Source organism: Podarcis cretensis (assembly GCF_951804945.1).
Source record: "Podarcis cretensis genome assembly, chromosome: 16".
Classification (NCBI taxonomy): Eukaryota; Metazoa; Chordata; class Lepidosauria; order Squamata; family Lacertidae; genus Podarcis; species Podarcis cretensis.
This window is the reverse complement of record NC_137186.1, coordinates 11,576,867-11,590,515: the sequence shown is the minus strand read 5'-3', so window position 1 is coordinate 11,590,515 and position 13,649 is coordinate 11,576,867. Positions and strand designations below refer to the sequence as shown.

The 13,649-nt window shown below is 44.2% G+C and overlaps 2 protein-coding genes across 5 annotated transcripts in view; both read right to left on the bottom strand.

The window, feature by feature from the left end:
* The window catches only part of PACS1 (phosphofurin acidic cluster sorting protein 1), a 74,394-nt gene extending 69,423 nt beyond the window's left edge, over positions 1–4,971 (bottom strand). For 2 of the 3 annotated variants that reach the window (XM_079957964.1, XM_079957965.1), the window contains exon 1: positions 4,379–4,970. In XM_079957964.1, the coding sequence (XP_079814090.1) occupies positions 4,379–4,749 (371 nt within the window). In that variant the 5' untranslated portion in view covers positions 4,750–4,970. Of the gene's footprint in view, positions 1–4,378 lie in introns of all 3 variants that reach the window. The other variant, XM_079957966.1, reaches the window with a different exon arrangement.
* Positions 4,972–8,190: 3,219 nt separating this feature from the next.
* On the bottom strand, positions 8,191–13,503 carry UQCRQ (ubiquinol-cytochrome c reductase complex III subunit VII). 2 transcript variants are annotated; one of them, XM_079958590.1, is made up of 3 exons: positions 13,359–13,503; positions 12,159–12,326; positions 8,191–8,401 (listed from the first exon to the last, which is right to left on the bottom strand). In XM_079958590.1, exons 2-3 carry the CDS (start codon positions 12,310–12,312, stop codon positions 8,307–8,309), a joined length of 249 nt encoding a protein of 82 aa, XP_079814716.1. In that variant the 5' UTR covers positions 12,313–12,326; positions 13,359–13,503; the 3' UTR covers positions 8,191–8,306. The 2 variants fall into 2 exon arrangements, with proteins under 2 accessions (XP_079814716.1, XP_079814717.1); XM_079958591.1 differs by having other exon boundaries at positions 12,159–12,321; positions 13,359–13,488.
* Between the last annotated feature and the right edge of the window lie 146 nt (positions 13,504–13,649).

Here is a 13,649-nt window from a genome sequence, read left to right as displayed (position 1 = left end):
CAACATGCTTTCCGGTGTCATGTAATAGAGCTCAAGAGCCATGTGAAATAGGAGGAGCTTATCAACTACTTTTGGCTGTCTCATAGATACATCAACCAGAAGCAATACAGAACATAGGAGGACCAATTGCTAGTACAACCAAGACACGGACAGTGATCACCCAAGAAAAAGAAAATAGCTCACACCTCTCCAGTAACCCTTAGTCTCAAAGCTATGGCTTTCAGACTGAGAATTGTGTTTTATTCAAAAAGTAAACATGTCAATATATTGCACTGGAATGACTGTAATGACCCCTTGTGGCCTTAAACCAATTTCTTATTTAGAGCAGAAGCCTTTTTTTTAAAAAAAAGAATACCATCTTACAGTAAGTGTACTTTTGATTACTGTAATCACAGGCAGATTCTTGAGTCATAACAAACACAGCTATCTCAGAAACAGGGTGAGGGAACTAAGCTGCATCTGCAAAATGAGCTCAAATCATTAGTTAGTCCACCCCTTCATTATAAACAGACAATAGACATGGATCGCAAAGCCCATCTGGGGTACATTCAGTACTCTGGACACTAATCAATCATTTTGAATACAACATTAAAAATCACGATACTGGAAGTTTTAAAATAACCCAAATTTCAGCAAAGCAAATGATTCAGTTATATGACTACAACTGGTGTGTTTGTTTTAATATGGTGAGAAATAATTGTTAAAATATTGGACCTTTTGTTTTTGCATGCTGGATGAAAGGGGTTTGCTCTTTGCTGTATTTCAGTTCAAATCTGGCTAGGATTATTCCCTACAGCTTTCAAAAAGCTATTCGAACTATGTACTGTATTTAAAAGGTCCTCCCCCAAATGGTGACTGAGCAGAGAAACAAAACCATGAATTCAAACCAAGGGGATGTAAAAAACAAAAACAAAAAAACTACAGCAAATTAACATTCAGCTTTTGAAGCAAATTAGTCAGCTATTGAGACAAATCCTTCAATTAAGCTTTGTCTAAAGATTAGCAATAGACCCATTATTGTTTGATTCTTGTTTAAGAGGTGGGCAGGAAAAATACTGCCCTTGAGACAAGTCTCAGCTGTCACAAAATGCCACAACACAGCATCATAGATGTTAGAAACATGCTGATATTATGCTTGTTAGCAGAAAAAAATATTGGCCAAGTCTCATGTAGGTTCTGAACAAGGGATTAGCATAATAATTCCTGTAACAAGCATGGTGTCTGTTTGAGAGAAGAATAATCAGCCACCTGGGTTCTTCAAGATCAAACAGGTATAGGCAGACTAAAAATAAACAGTAATCAATCAGTTTGAGATAGCGGCTCATCTCCCAGTAGACAAAAACTGCTGTTTCCTACTTTTTTTGGCCAATTTTTTGCCACCCAAAGAGAACAGAGTGGCCAGCCTGCCTATCTTGGCTGTCCTCAGAACAGCAGCAGTTCAACACAAATAATAAATATCATTTAACGAAGGGAGACAGGAGAGGAGTATGTCTTTGCTTTAAGCACAAGGAGGAAAAGGAGGAAAGTTGATCTTATAGCTTAGCCGGTTTCACTTCATGCAACTAAAAGGGGATATACAGACAAAGTCATTACAAGGACATTAAACTATACAGGTCATTTAGGATAGAAGAAACTCATTTAGTGGAACAAGTGCTCAGCAACACAGGTGAGGGAGACTTTCAGTAATTGCAGAAGGCATTTCATTGTTTTTTAGTTCATCAGGTTTTAAGTTCTGCACACTACCCACAGTATATCCAGATGAAGAAAATCAAGCTACAAATGCTGTAATAAAAAGCAGCCATACTCATTCAAAATGTTCCATTTGGGGTTATGTTGAGCCTTTAACCTGCAGACAGCAAACTCACTCTCACAGGCGATTGGAATAGCAAGACGATTGCTCCATAACCAACCAAGTCATGTGTAAAAAAGTTGTTAGATACAAATTACTAGAATAAGGGAATGACCATAATGACAGCTCTGTTGGACAGTGAAATTCTTAAGGTTCCCTTAAATTATAGAACATTATAAAATAATTATAAGACAACTCCACTTACGGTAAGCTCCTACCTTGTTGCACAGTAAAAGTTCTGTTGTAGGACAGTGACATTTTTGGCTTTTGAAAGTGGTTTGATTTCTGGATGAAAATACAGTACAAGACTGCACAAGACTGCCTTGGGGAGGGGGACTGAAAGGTCTTAAAACTAAGACAGCATTGGGTCATTTCACCTCTTCTACACTCCATAGATGGAAAGATCCAGGAAAGCCACTTTTAATAATCCCCCTGTCAATGAGGCAGTAAAGTGGCATGCAGAATGGTTTCTAGAGGAGCTACTGTTGCATATATTTCAGCTAAGAGAAGCTCAATGGAGCCAGAAAAGTTTGTTTTAATGTCTCAGGTGGTTCTTTTCATATTCACCTGAGAAGCATTTATCGAGCAAATAAGAGTATATGGAGAGTTACCATTGTATCAATAAAGCATCTTTATCAGTGGTTCTTTTAGGAACCTCACTGGAAAGTAGATGCCTTTATAAGATTTGGCAGATTTCATCTGAGGGTTTCTGAAAGAATCATCACAGGGAAAGGGCAGAAGTCCCAATCTCCCCTAAGGGAAAGTTTAAGTGGTAAGCATTCTTACTAACACCTAATGGAAAACCCCCACAGGAAGAACAGAGCTCTGTTTCACTTCAAAAGGCCAAGGTCACTTATTTGGAATAAATGAAGGCAAAGATGGGGTGGTGCAGCTTGCTTTCATAATAAGGAAATGATTTTGCTCATGCCTTGAAGCAGGTTGTGCATATGCAAATCAGAATATAGTATCTACGTGAGTGAAGACCTTACTCTCACCGGGGAAATCATGTCAACTTTACCAAGTGAGTGGGCTGTGGATAATTTCTTTTTATTAGGCAGAACATCTTCCTTAGTCAAATTATATTCTGGAAAAGGGAGAGATCCACTTCTTTCCTAACAAAGAGGGGTGGGGTGATAATTCTCTTTTTGATGGTGGAAAAGCTAAACCTTGAAGGGTAAAAGGCAAGTCCTCCATTATGTGAGGAAGGTTGACTTGTCCTCTATTATATGTGGTCAGGGACACATATGTTATAAAATGAGCTGCTTCTTATGTGTATGGATGACTGTTGAAGGAGAAACAACTCCTCAACTTTGAAATTCCAACACCCACCCTCACTTATATATTTCTCTTAAATATCATTTAAATAACCGCTCCACTTTGAAAAACCTACATCCCCAGCACACAGAGGGGTAAGCCCCTCCCACATAAGCTACTGACTTATAAAGGAGGAGAACATCCCACGTCCTTTACATTTGCTGGGGGAGGGTACTGGTTAACAGAACCTCATTCACCTTTACATGGGTGGGGACAGAAGTAGGTGTTTCAAGATGAAGGGGCTGGTTCTGTTTTACGTGTACACATGGGGTTAATTTATTCTGTTTTATCCTTTTTCAGCTTTTCTTCCAAAATATGCACTCAAAGCAGGATACAAATGTTAAAAGTAATATCTACACCCACACACAGGATGACACCCCCTTCTTTATGCACAAGGAGGAAGATGGTAGCTCTTTGAAGGCATGCAGGCATAGATGGAAGGGGGTATTAGTTCTCTGCAAAGGTCGAGGACCCTAACATATACTCATGTAAGAAAACTTAGGTGCAACTGCCCCCCATTGAGAGGAACAAGCGACCTCTCACTATGTACAGCCTCCCTCGATTTCCCACTCCTGCTTAAACATCAACCCACAGCCCCACATAAAGGCAAACCACTCTTTAACATTCAAGTGTGTGTGTGATTAAAAGAAGCAATCTGCTATCATTCCCCTCCATGCACACATTTTGTAAATATGGGGAACAGATAAATGACGTCTAAGGGTTAGGTTTCATCCTTTATTCCCCAAGGAGGAGGGACGTAAATACTTAAAATAGGGAGGCGCCTTTTCTCTCTCTGTGTGTGTTTTTTTTTCTTTTCCCTTTTTGGCAGGCGATAGAGCAAGTAGGTCTTAGGGAGTGGGTGGGGTCGGGCTTGACTTCCACACCTGCGAAGGTAAACGGATAACGGGGTGAGACGCGGGGGGGGGGGGCGTGGAGAAGAAGATATGAGGTTGGAGGGAAAGAAACCTTGCAGCCCAACAAAAGCAGATAAACGTGCTAAGCCTCCAGCCTGCCCACAAAGACGACTCCTCTTCCTCCTCTGGTGCGTTGCTGCTGCTGCGACACGGCTACTACTTACCCCTCAGGGAATCGGTTGATTAAATGCACATTTCCATGCCACTGAATTCATAAAATCTGTACGGTGGCGGTACCAAAGAATGTAAAAAGAAGGAAAGAGTCTCTCTCTCCCCCCCCCCCGCACCCCCACTTCCTCACCTGGGCACGCAGCTGGGCGAGCTCCGGTCCACCTCCCAGGTGGCGTAAAGGTTCATCTGGACCGGGCGCCCCCCGGCCGTCGCCGCCGCTGCGCCTGACCCGGGAGCCCCCGAGCCGCCTCCCCCTGGGGCCAGAGAGCCTCCTCCGGGGCCGAGCGCGGCCGGCTGAGGCAACGAAGGCGCCGCCGCCGCCGGAGGAGCAGGAGGAGGCGCCTGCTGCTGCTGCTGTAGCACCGCCGTCGGCGGCGGAGGCTGCCCTGAAAGGCTCTGGGCAGCCGGGGACGCCGAAGAGGCTGAGGCGCTGGATGCCGGCTGGTGCAGCGAAGGCGTGAGCGAGCCCCGCTGGCCGCCGAGCGCCCCTCTCTCCGCCATGGCTGAGGAGGAGGAGGAGGACGACGACGAGTCTCCCTCAATCCCCGCTAGCGCCTCAGCCGCCGCCTTCTTTCCCCTTCAGCCGCGCGGCTGGCTTTGACTCCTGTTGCCCCTGCAGGCGCGCTCCCGAATAGGAGGAGGAGGATGAGGAGCGAGCGCGAGGCCGCTGGCGGAGGAGGAGGAGGAGCGCGTGCGCGAGAGGCAGCGAGTTTGAGGAACGGTTGCTTGGGAAAAGGGCGGGGTGATTTGGTGGGAGGGCGGCGGCGGCGGCGCCAGTGGCAGTTGCGGGGCTCAAACCCAAATTAAAGGGGGCGCTCGCGCGCGCGGGAGGACGGCGATTGGGCGCCTTGACGGCTCTGCGCGCGCTGATTGGGTGGAGCGACCTACCGCTCGCGCTCGCGCTTTTACGGTGTGTATTTCTCTCTCGCGCACGCCTTTTCCCCGCCCTCTTTTCTCTCTCTCTTTCTCTCAAATTCTTTTCTCCTCCAATCGACCCTCACTTCCTTCCCTTCCCTCTTAACGGGGCGAACTCGGCGCCCTCCTGGCTTAGGGGGGAAAGCTCACGACACACGTCCCCGTATTAAATTAGAAACGGGTGGGGGTGGAGGGAATCCGTATTGTGAAGGGGGATAGGGTATATACTGTACTGTATTATTTTTAAAAATGTATTTAAAAGGCATTTATATACTGCTTAGCATTACAAAAAAAATCTTAAAGCAGTATACAGTATAACAACAATAACACTGAACCAAAACACAACCAAAAACCAGTAAAATACAATAATAAAACAATTTCGGAAGATTCAAGGAGGTAAAACAGGGTCCAGCCTTGCAGGTCAGGGAAAGCGGGGCAGAGAGAGAAGTCTTCACAATATATCTGAAGCAACTTGATCATTGCTGCTTCATCCACGGCAGAGAGGGAATTATTATTATTATTATTTATGTATTTATATGCTGCCCATCTGACTGGGTTGCTCCAGCCACTCTGGGGGGCTCCCAACAAAATATAGTAGGGAATGGCATACTGTATATTTCCCACTTTCTGCAAAAGCCTTCAAAGCCAATTATGACATTTATAAAGTACATAGACGGTGGTGGCGCAAGAAAAAAATGGGGGGACACAGAAGAGCCAAGTATATCTCTAGATGGACAAGTTGTGTCCCACCTGTTAAGATCTCTGAGAGAAAAATAACAGTCTCTGTTGAGGTAGGAGCACCACAGTACAGTACTTAAGCCCACCACTTCCTAGTTTGGAAGCTTGCTTGCCCTCTCTCCTCTCCTATGGTACTACTCAAGTGAAAGAAAAAGGGGCAACTTAAATGTAAATGCATAATTAGACATAAACACAGCATATATTTGACACTGGAAGGGAGAGCAATACAGTACTAATGGTGATTCCCACCCCCCCCTCAGTCCAGTTAGTACTGTACCTGTCTTCAAGAGTGGGAAACAGTTAAAAACATAAACACACATTGCTATTATGCAGTGCCTATAAGACCAAGGAGGTTTCCAGCATCTTAAAGCCTCACAGATTTCTTATGGTATAAGCCAGGGGTGGCGGACCTCAGTGCCAAATGTGGCCCTCTGAGCTTCTCTGCTAGGCCCTCAATACTCTCCCAAGGTAACCCTGCCACAGCCCTGCTCTACAGACATTTGCATCACGGGGGGCAGGGGGAGAGATAAATATGTGTGACAGGTGTAGGAATTTTTGTTTTTTGTGTGTCTGGGAATGTACCCTACTGTAAAAAGGGCAAAAGTCACACGCTGCTGCATCTACTTTTGCCGCTTGGCCCAACCCACCCCTGGCATATTGTCCTCAAAACGTCCATATGTGTCAAGAGCCTGTCCACCAAGGAGAGGATCCTGATTGGCCCAGGATCCCTCTTGCGTGGTAGAACTATATATGCATGATGTATAGCCATGTATAGCACAGCTGGCACCAATGTAGCTTTCAGGTGTCACCTCACCCCAAACTAGTTATCTACATGCTGCCAGGTATAGTCATAAGGAGTTTTGTAGTGTATTGTCATCAGTCTACCACTGATACACATAACAGTATTTTTCAATTTCCTCCCCTGTGGGTGAGGTGATAGATGTATTCACTGAACATGTGCCTAGTCACAATGATGGACTAAACGAGGACCAGTCAACTGAGGCTCAATCCAAACAAGATGCTGTTAATAGGTGGTTCCTCTGGTCGGATGAGTGGTGTACAGCCCTACCAGGTTCAACTGGTGGCCCAATTGCTCCTCTATTGGGACAGTAATCTGTGCTCTAGTAACCTCCCGATTAGATTACTGAGATGCATTATACATAGGGCTGCCTTTGGTGAAGAATGCAGCAGCAAGATTGCTGACAAAAATGAGGCAGTATTGAGCATATAATGCTAGTTCTGGCACAGCTGCAGTGCCTGCCTATAAATTCCCAAACCCAATTCAAAGTGTTGGTTTTAACCTACGCAGTCCTGGAAGGCTCAGGAAATCAGTCTCAATTCAAAGCACCAGTGATTTACCTTTGAAGTCCTATATATGGTTCGCAGCCAAGATCTGTAAAGAACCACATGATCTTGCCTACCCAATTAGGCCACCAACATAAGCCTCACAGCTAAAAGAAGTGTGGTTATTTGGAACACAAGCGTTTTTTGGCCTCCTTACTTGGAGAGACCCATTCATCAGCATTCAGTTCTTCAGCATTCAGTGCAGAACATTCCAGCTTTGATACCTTTTCAGTTTGTTATTAAGTTTTGTTCAGGACAGAAAGGAGGGAGATAAATATGCACCCATGAATAAAGTAATAAAAATTGCCCTTTTTAGATTTCATTTACCAAAAAGCAGAACAGAAATGAGGAACCCATAGCCCAGGGGCAAGGAGCCTTTTTCAGCCCACGTATTCCCTTATGGAAGTCAGATACCAGTGGCAGGAGGGGCCAGACATAAAAATGGTGGTGGAGCAACAGATTTGATTTGATATATTTCTATTCTGCTTTTCCAACAACAAAGCTCAAAGCTTCAAATGTGAATCTAACCTTGGCCCATTAGGTTAGATTCTACACACATTTATACACTATACTCCATCCAGGCATGCATTCCAGCAAGGTAAAAATACCCAAGGCGGGTGCCTAGTGAGTTACAGGACCTGGGAAGTGGGTGTGGCCTGGGGAGAGTCCCAAGGACTAGCTAGAGTTGCCTGGAGGGCCACATTCGGCCTCCAGGGCTGAGGTTCCTCATCCCTGCTGTAGCCCTCTAGATGTTGCAGGACTGCAATTTCTATCAGCCCTGACCACTGGCCATGCTGGCTGGGGCTGATGGGAGGTAGAATGCAACATCTGGAAGGCCCCACAGGTCCCCTATCCCTGGAACAGCTGAATACTAGACAGCAGTAAAAACAGCTCCATGCCTGCATATTCAGCTTTTGGTAAAGCTTGAAGAATCACACTCCCAAGTAGAACAGGAAGAGAGATTTATTGAACCAGTGTTATTTTAAATATTTGCGTATTCATGTCAACAAGCTGAGGCCAAGAATAAATGCTGGCAACTGTTTTCTTTGTTATCTGTCAGATTATTCGTCATTCTCATAGTCAGCTGGGTTCTTCCTTTTAAGACGTTCAAATTCTTCGGTTCCCCAGGAATAGATGACATAGGCCGCGACAAAGGCTTAGGAGGTTAAAAAAGAAACACAGTTAGCTTTACAACTACAATAAAAGCAACCAAGACTTCTGTTCTTCCAGTTCCACCGTTCTCAGTGGTCCCAAAGGTCTTCTTGCTCCCTTGCACATGACTCTGCCCTGTCTCCCTTGCTGTCCCTTATACCTGGAATTGCATCCCAAATCACCTGAGTGATATCTTTCTCTCTTACATCCTTCATAACCCTTTATCAAAACCACTTATTTATCACCCTGTTGGCACAGCCCTTAAGTTCCCATAGTCTACTGTAACAAAGGCTAAATACATGTTACTAAAATAATAACATATTCTTCTGCTATGAAGTACCATTCCAGCAAATAGTTGGGAATGCAGTAACATCTTTTATAAAAGATCTGGCTCTCCAGATGTTGGACACAACTCCCATACACCTTGGACAGCATGGCCAGTGGTCAGGAATTATGGGAATTGTAGTCCAGCAAGATCTGTAGTGCAAGAGGCTCCCCCACTCCTGCTTAATAACATGTACAAGTAGGAGTTTTATAATCATGACAGCCCAGGATATGGCAAGTGCTCTGACATTCCTCATTTCCTTAAAGATGCACTGTTAGCTGTCTATATATATTTGTGTGGCCTAGCCCCATCTGTCTTTTTATTTCTATCCCCCTCTTTGACTAAAGAGAAAGCCATTTCCAATCAATTTTTTAAAAGAAAGAATAGTGTTGTTTTTTAAGATGCCAGTTTGTTTCTTGCCATTTTCTTCTGCACTGATGAGTTTTTCAAGAAAAGTATTGCAGTGGAAGCAGATAAAGTTATGTATTAACACATGAGTAGCCAATGCGGTGCCCTCCAAATGTAGCTGGATTACAGCTCTTCATCCCTTACCACTAAACTCTAAAAAGTTACTAACCTGCAATATATATATACACCGTATTTTTTGCACCATAACACTCACTTTTTTTCCTCCTAGAAAGTAAGGGGAAATGTCTGTGCGTGTTATGGAGGAAATGCCTACGGGTGGCATGCCTACGGATTTTCCTCCTCTAAAAACTACGTGCGTGTTATGGTCGGGTGCGTGTTATAGAGCGAAAAATACGGTATATGTGTGTACATGTGTGTGTGTGTGTGTACATGTGTGCTGGGGGTTGGCAGAGAGTTTTTCCACTCTTGCAAGAGCATGGTACATTTCTTTTTAAAAACTGTTTTATTGATTTTCAGTTACAAATGAGTTAGATACAAAAAAGTAGAAAAGAAAAAAGAATAACAATAACAACAAGTTGGAGGAGCCTAGTAATTTTTTATGCTGCGAAGAGGAGGTTTCTCTTTTATGGCAGCCCACCTGGTTTCAATTCTGGGCACAGAGAAGGAATAGAATCTGTCCCCACTCTACAAGCCCACTCACTTGCCTGCACAGAATAACTTGTTGCCAATGGCTACCAGGCTAATACATAAACACAGGGGTGTGGAATCTTTTTCAGCTGAATTCCCTTCTGGGGGCCACACACCAGTGGTGGGTGGAATCAGAGGCAAAAGTGGGTGGAGCAATGAATGTAAACATTTGCCTCTGTATACTAGATTAGTTTCTAAATGTGTGCACGCACACCCTCTCTGTCCTCCATCCTGACATGCAAGAAGTGTTGTCAGAATTCAAGGATATAATCCAAGCCAGGGAGAACCAGTCAAGGAGGATGCAAAGCAGAGCCAGGAGGAGAGCGGTCTGGAGAGTCCCAAAGGCCAGAGAGTGCTTGAAAGTCTTCATTTGCCTCTCAGCTCCAAGCTTTCCCACCCCTGCATAAACTACCAAGGCTGGATCCATCTTTCCACTGAATTGTTTGCTATAACCTGAATCCAAAATACTGTACTTTTAATTAAGTCCACCATTAAGTCGCCTCCTTCCATTGGTCCCTGTCAAACTGGCCTTCCCATAAGATTAGCTGCTGAGGAGTGACATTTTGGTATCAATATTTTTAGGGGAATGTTGAAGACTTTATTATTTTTTCTTTGTAGCTTTCAGTGGCTTGTTTAAATTGGGCTGCAGTGATGATGTTCTAAGCTGCCGACAGAATGCTGAGCTTGTGCCGTACTAGTTCAATTTTTTTGGTGCTGATTCTTTAAGATCACCACAAAATGTGATTTTATCCAACTCACTTATAGCAGCCAAGTTCATTGATTTCCATGGGTCTACTACTCCAAGTATGTGTTAGTTGGATGCAACCCAGTGTTTTAAAAATATAATGAAGTGTGGTTGTATCATATTTAATTCTTTTAAATGGTATTCAGACTGCTTGTCTCTGCTGTTGCATTCCACTTTGTGAATATATATGTATATATATATATATAGAGAGAGAGAGAGAGAGAGAGTGAGTGTTTTTCTTTCTGTAGTGTTTTTAGTGTTTGGTCATCATGCTGCGATGACAGTCCGAGCCACTAGACAATTTAAAAGATACACAGATGGAGCAGGGGCTTGGAAGCTGGGACCCACCTCAGAGCCTGAACAGGATTGAAGAGAGTACAGCGGGAGAAGGTAACACTATGCAAGAGGCTGATAGCACTAATATAAAACCCGAAGACTTCAGGACTTCATAAACTGCTGTCAATGGCTGTAACAGCATATGAATTCGTTGAACTATTGAAATGCACTACTTAAATGCTAACTATCATTGTCACTGAGGCTAAAGATGACTAATTGCTAACGAGATTTTGTAATTACACTAAGGAGATTATAATTCCGGAACACGTGGGAGAGTAGACTGTTATTGCCACTGTGTACTGACTAAAGGAGATTGTCACCTTGCTCTGCTCTCTTGCTCCATCTAGTGCTTCCAATGTAGAGCAAAGAGAACTGTCTTTTATAAATTGGCACAGGCTGCCCAATAGCCACCAGGCTAAGTTCAAGGTGTTGGCACAAAACCCTGTATGGCTCAGAACCAGGATACGTAAAAGAGTGGTTCATCCCCTATATACCCAGCCAGTCACTGTGTTCTACAGGAGAGGGCCTTCTGAAGATAACCATCTCATCAGCAGGTCTGCCTGCGCAATGCCAGAACTGGGAACTCCCCCCACCTACATGTAAGACAAGCATCATCTCTATTGTTTTTTCAGTGCCTGCTGAAAACTTCTCTATTTCAAGATGCATTATAAGGGGAGTTTTTTACCCCAGTTGCTATCTGCATTGGATCTGAAATTATGGGTTCTTTAAATTCTGGGTTTTTAATTTTATTAATTACCTGCTCTTCAACCCAAGATCCCAGGATGTGTTACAACAATTAAAACAATTTATAATCCAGCTGGATACTATCCTGGATTGAACACTTGACTATTTTGAAGAACTCTAATATATATAACCGACAGATGGATAGTTGGAAGTCCTTTTAACCTATTTCTTTACTTCCCTTATTAGTATACAGTATTATTCCTTTAATATTCTTATCCCTTTGTTATCCTTTCTTTTTCTTTTCTACTTTCTTTTTGTAACTTCAAGTTAATTCATAGGAAGCTATTCATAAATGAAATAAATATTAACAATAATGAAGTTCATCTAATCTGCTCCATGCCCTCTTTGCAATATGATGGCAATGAAGAAACTGCTCCCCCCCCCCCCGCCATGCCATATGTTGCTCCAGAGATTGCCTTCTTCTGAAACCAACATCCCGAGTTCTTCACTTTGAACATCAATGCACTAATCCTGGACAAAGAACCAGCCCTCAAGGGTAACACAGAGCACACAAGCAAGAAGCAGAAGGAGCAGCCTAAATAATTTTTAACTTACGAGGCACCACCCGGAAGACCTGTGTACTGAACCGCCTCCAGACATTAAGAATTCCTTTGGAGAAGAAGTGTGGGAAAGCTCTTTGTTCAAATGGAGACAAGCTGTAGGTGATCACATGCCTTACTCTCTCCAAGTTTCCAAAGTGAATACCCATCTTGGCAGGCTGTTCTGCAAAAGGAAACAGGAATGACAGAAAAGTATAGGATTAGCAAAACACTGCTGAAGTGGAGTGCATTCTCCCAACATTTTAACTTTGCATAGGGGGTTGTTTAAGGGAGTTTTCCAGTGACTCACTTTCAATACAGGGTGAAGCAAGACCAAGTATCAACCTTTGTCTACATCTGCATGACAAAAAGAGGTTAGCATCTCAGAACCACACGGACCAGGAATGGGGAATCTCTTGCCCTCCAAATGTGGTTGTGCTACAACTCCCACCAGTGCCACCCAGCAAGGCTAAGGGTCAAGGACAATGGGAGTTGCAGTTTTTATTATTCCTGCAATTTATTACCTATTCTTCACCCTAAGGTCCCAGGGCAGGTTACAACTCTTAAAACACCACTTGTAACATTAAAAACACAACATTACATAACATTAAAAACAACTTTAAAATTCCAGAAATATATTTAAAAAATATATACATCAGGTGTCAAAAGCCAGGGTAAAGAGGTGCATTTTTTCCAGCATTCACCAGAAGCTATATAATGAAGGCCCAGGATGCACCTTGGTGGGGGAATCTGCCCTGCTTGTAGTCCAGTAACATCTGTGTGGAACAGCCTTTCCCAATCTTGGTCCCCAAGGGGATGTTGGACTACAACTCCCAGTAGCTCCAATGGTCAGGGATGATGGGAACTGTAGTCCAACAACGTGTGGGGACCAAAAATTGGGTAAGGTTGGGGAAACAAGACTGAGCTAGATGGACTCATGGTTCCAGGAAGCTTCTAGTGCAGGCATCCGGCCCTCCAGATGTTTGGGACTACAATTCCCATCACCCCTAGCTGACAGGACCAGTGGTCAGGGATGATGGGAATTGTAGTCCCAAATATCTGGAGGGCTGGAGTTTGCCTATGTCTGTTCTAGTGGGTGCTGTTTACACCAGAGTAAAGAGAGACCGAGGACCCTTAACAGGGGACTCCTGAATCCTGAGAGTATAAAGGCCGGCGTGATAGAACCCTTTCCAACCACATTCCCGCTTCTACGCACCCGCTCAGCTCCTTGCAGGAAAGGTCACCGCTTCTCACTCCAGCATCAGAAACAGGTCCTCCTTTCCCTTTTCCGGTCCCAGAAAGGTCACTTCCGGTTTAAACGACTCTACAGAATCGCCATCAGGCCCGCCTGCCCGCGACGTACTGCTGAGCATGCTCACTGGCAACCGCTGAAGTCGACGCCGTGCCCTTTCATGGCGGACGCGCAGAACGTCGGTTCACGGGAGCCTCCTAGTGCTCTTACTACGCACGCGCAGCTCGCTCCGCGGCCACTGTGAAGTCGGCTGCC

Excerpts from the sequence above, each read along its gene's own strand:
- UQCRQ (XM_079958590.1), bottom strand. The coding sequence starts at position 12,312 with ATGGGTATTCACTTTGGAAACTTGGAGAGAGTAAGGCATGTGATCACC. Across the intron at positions 8,402-12,158 it reads GGTCTTCCGGGTGGTGCCTC|CCTTTGTCGCGGCCTATGTC; the intron begins GTAAGTTAAAAA and ends TAACCTCCTAAG.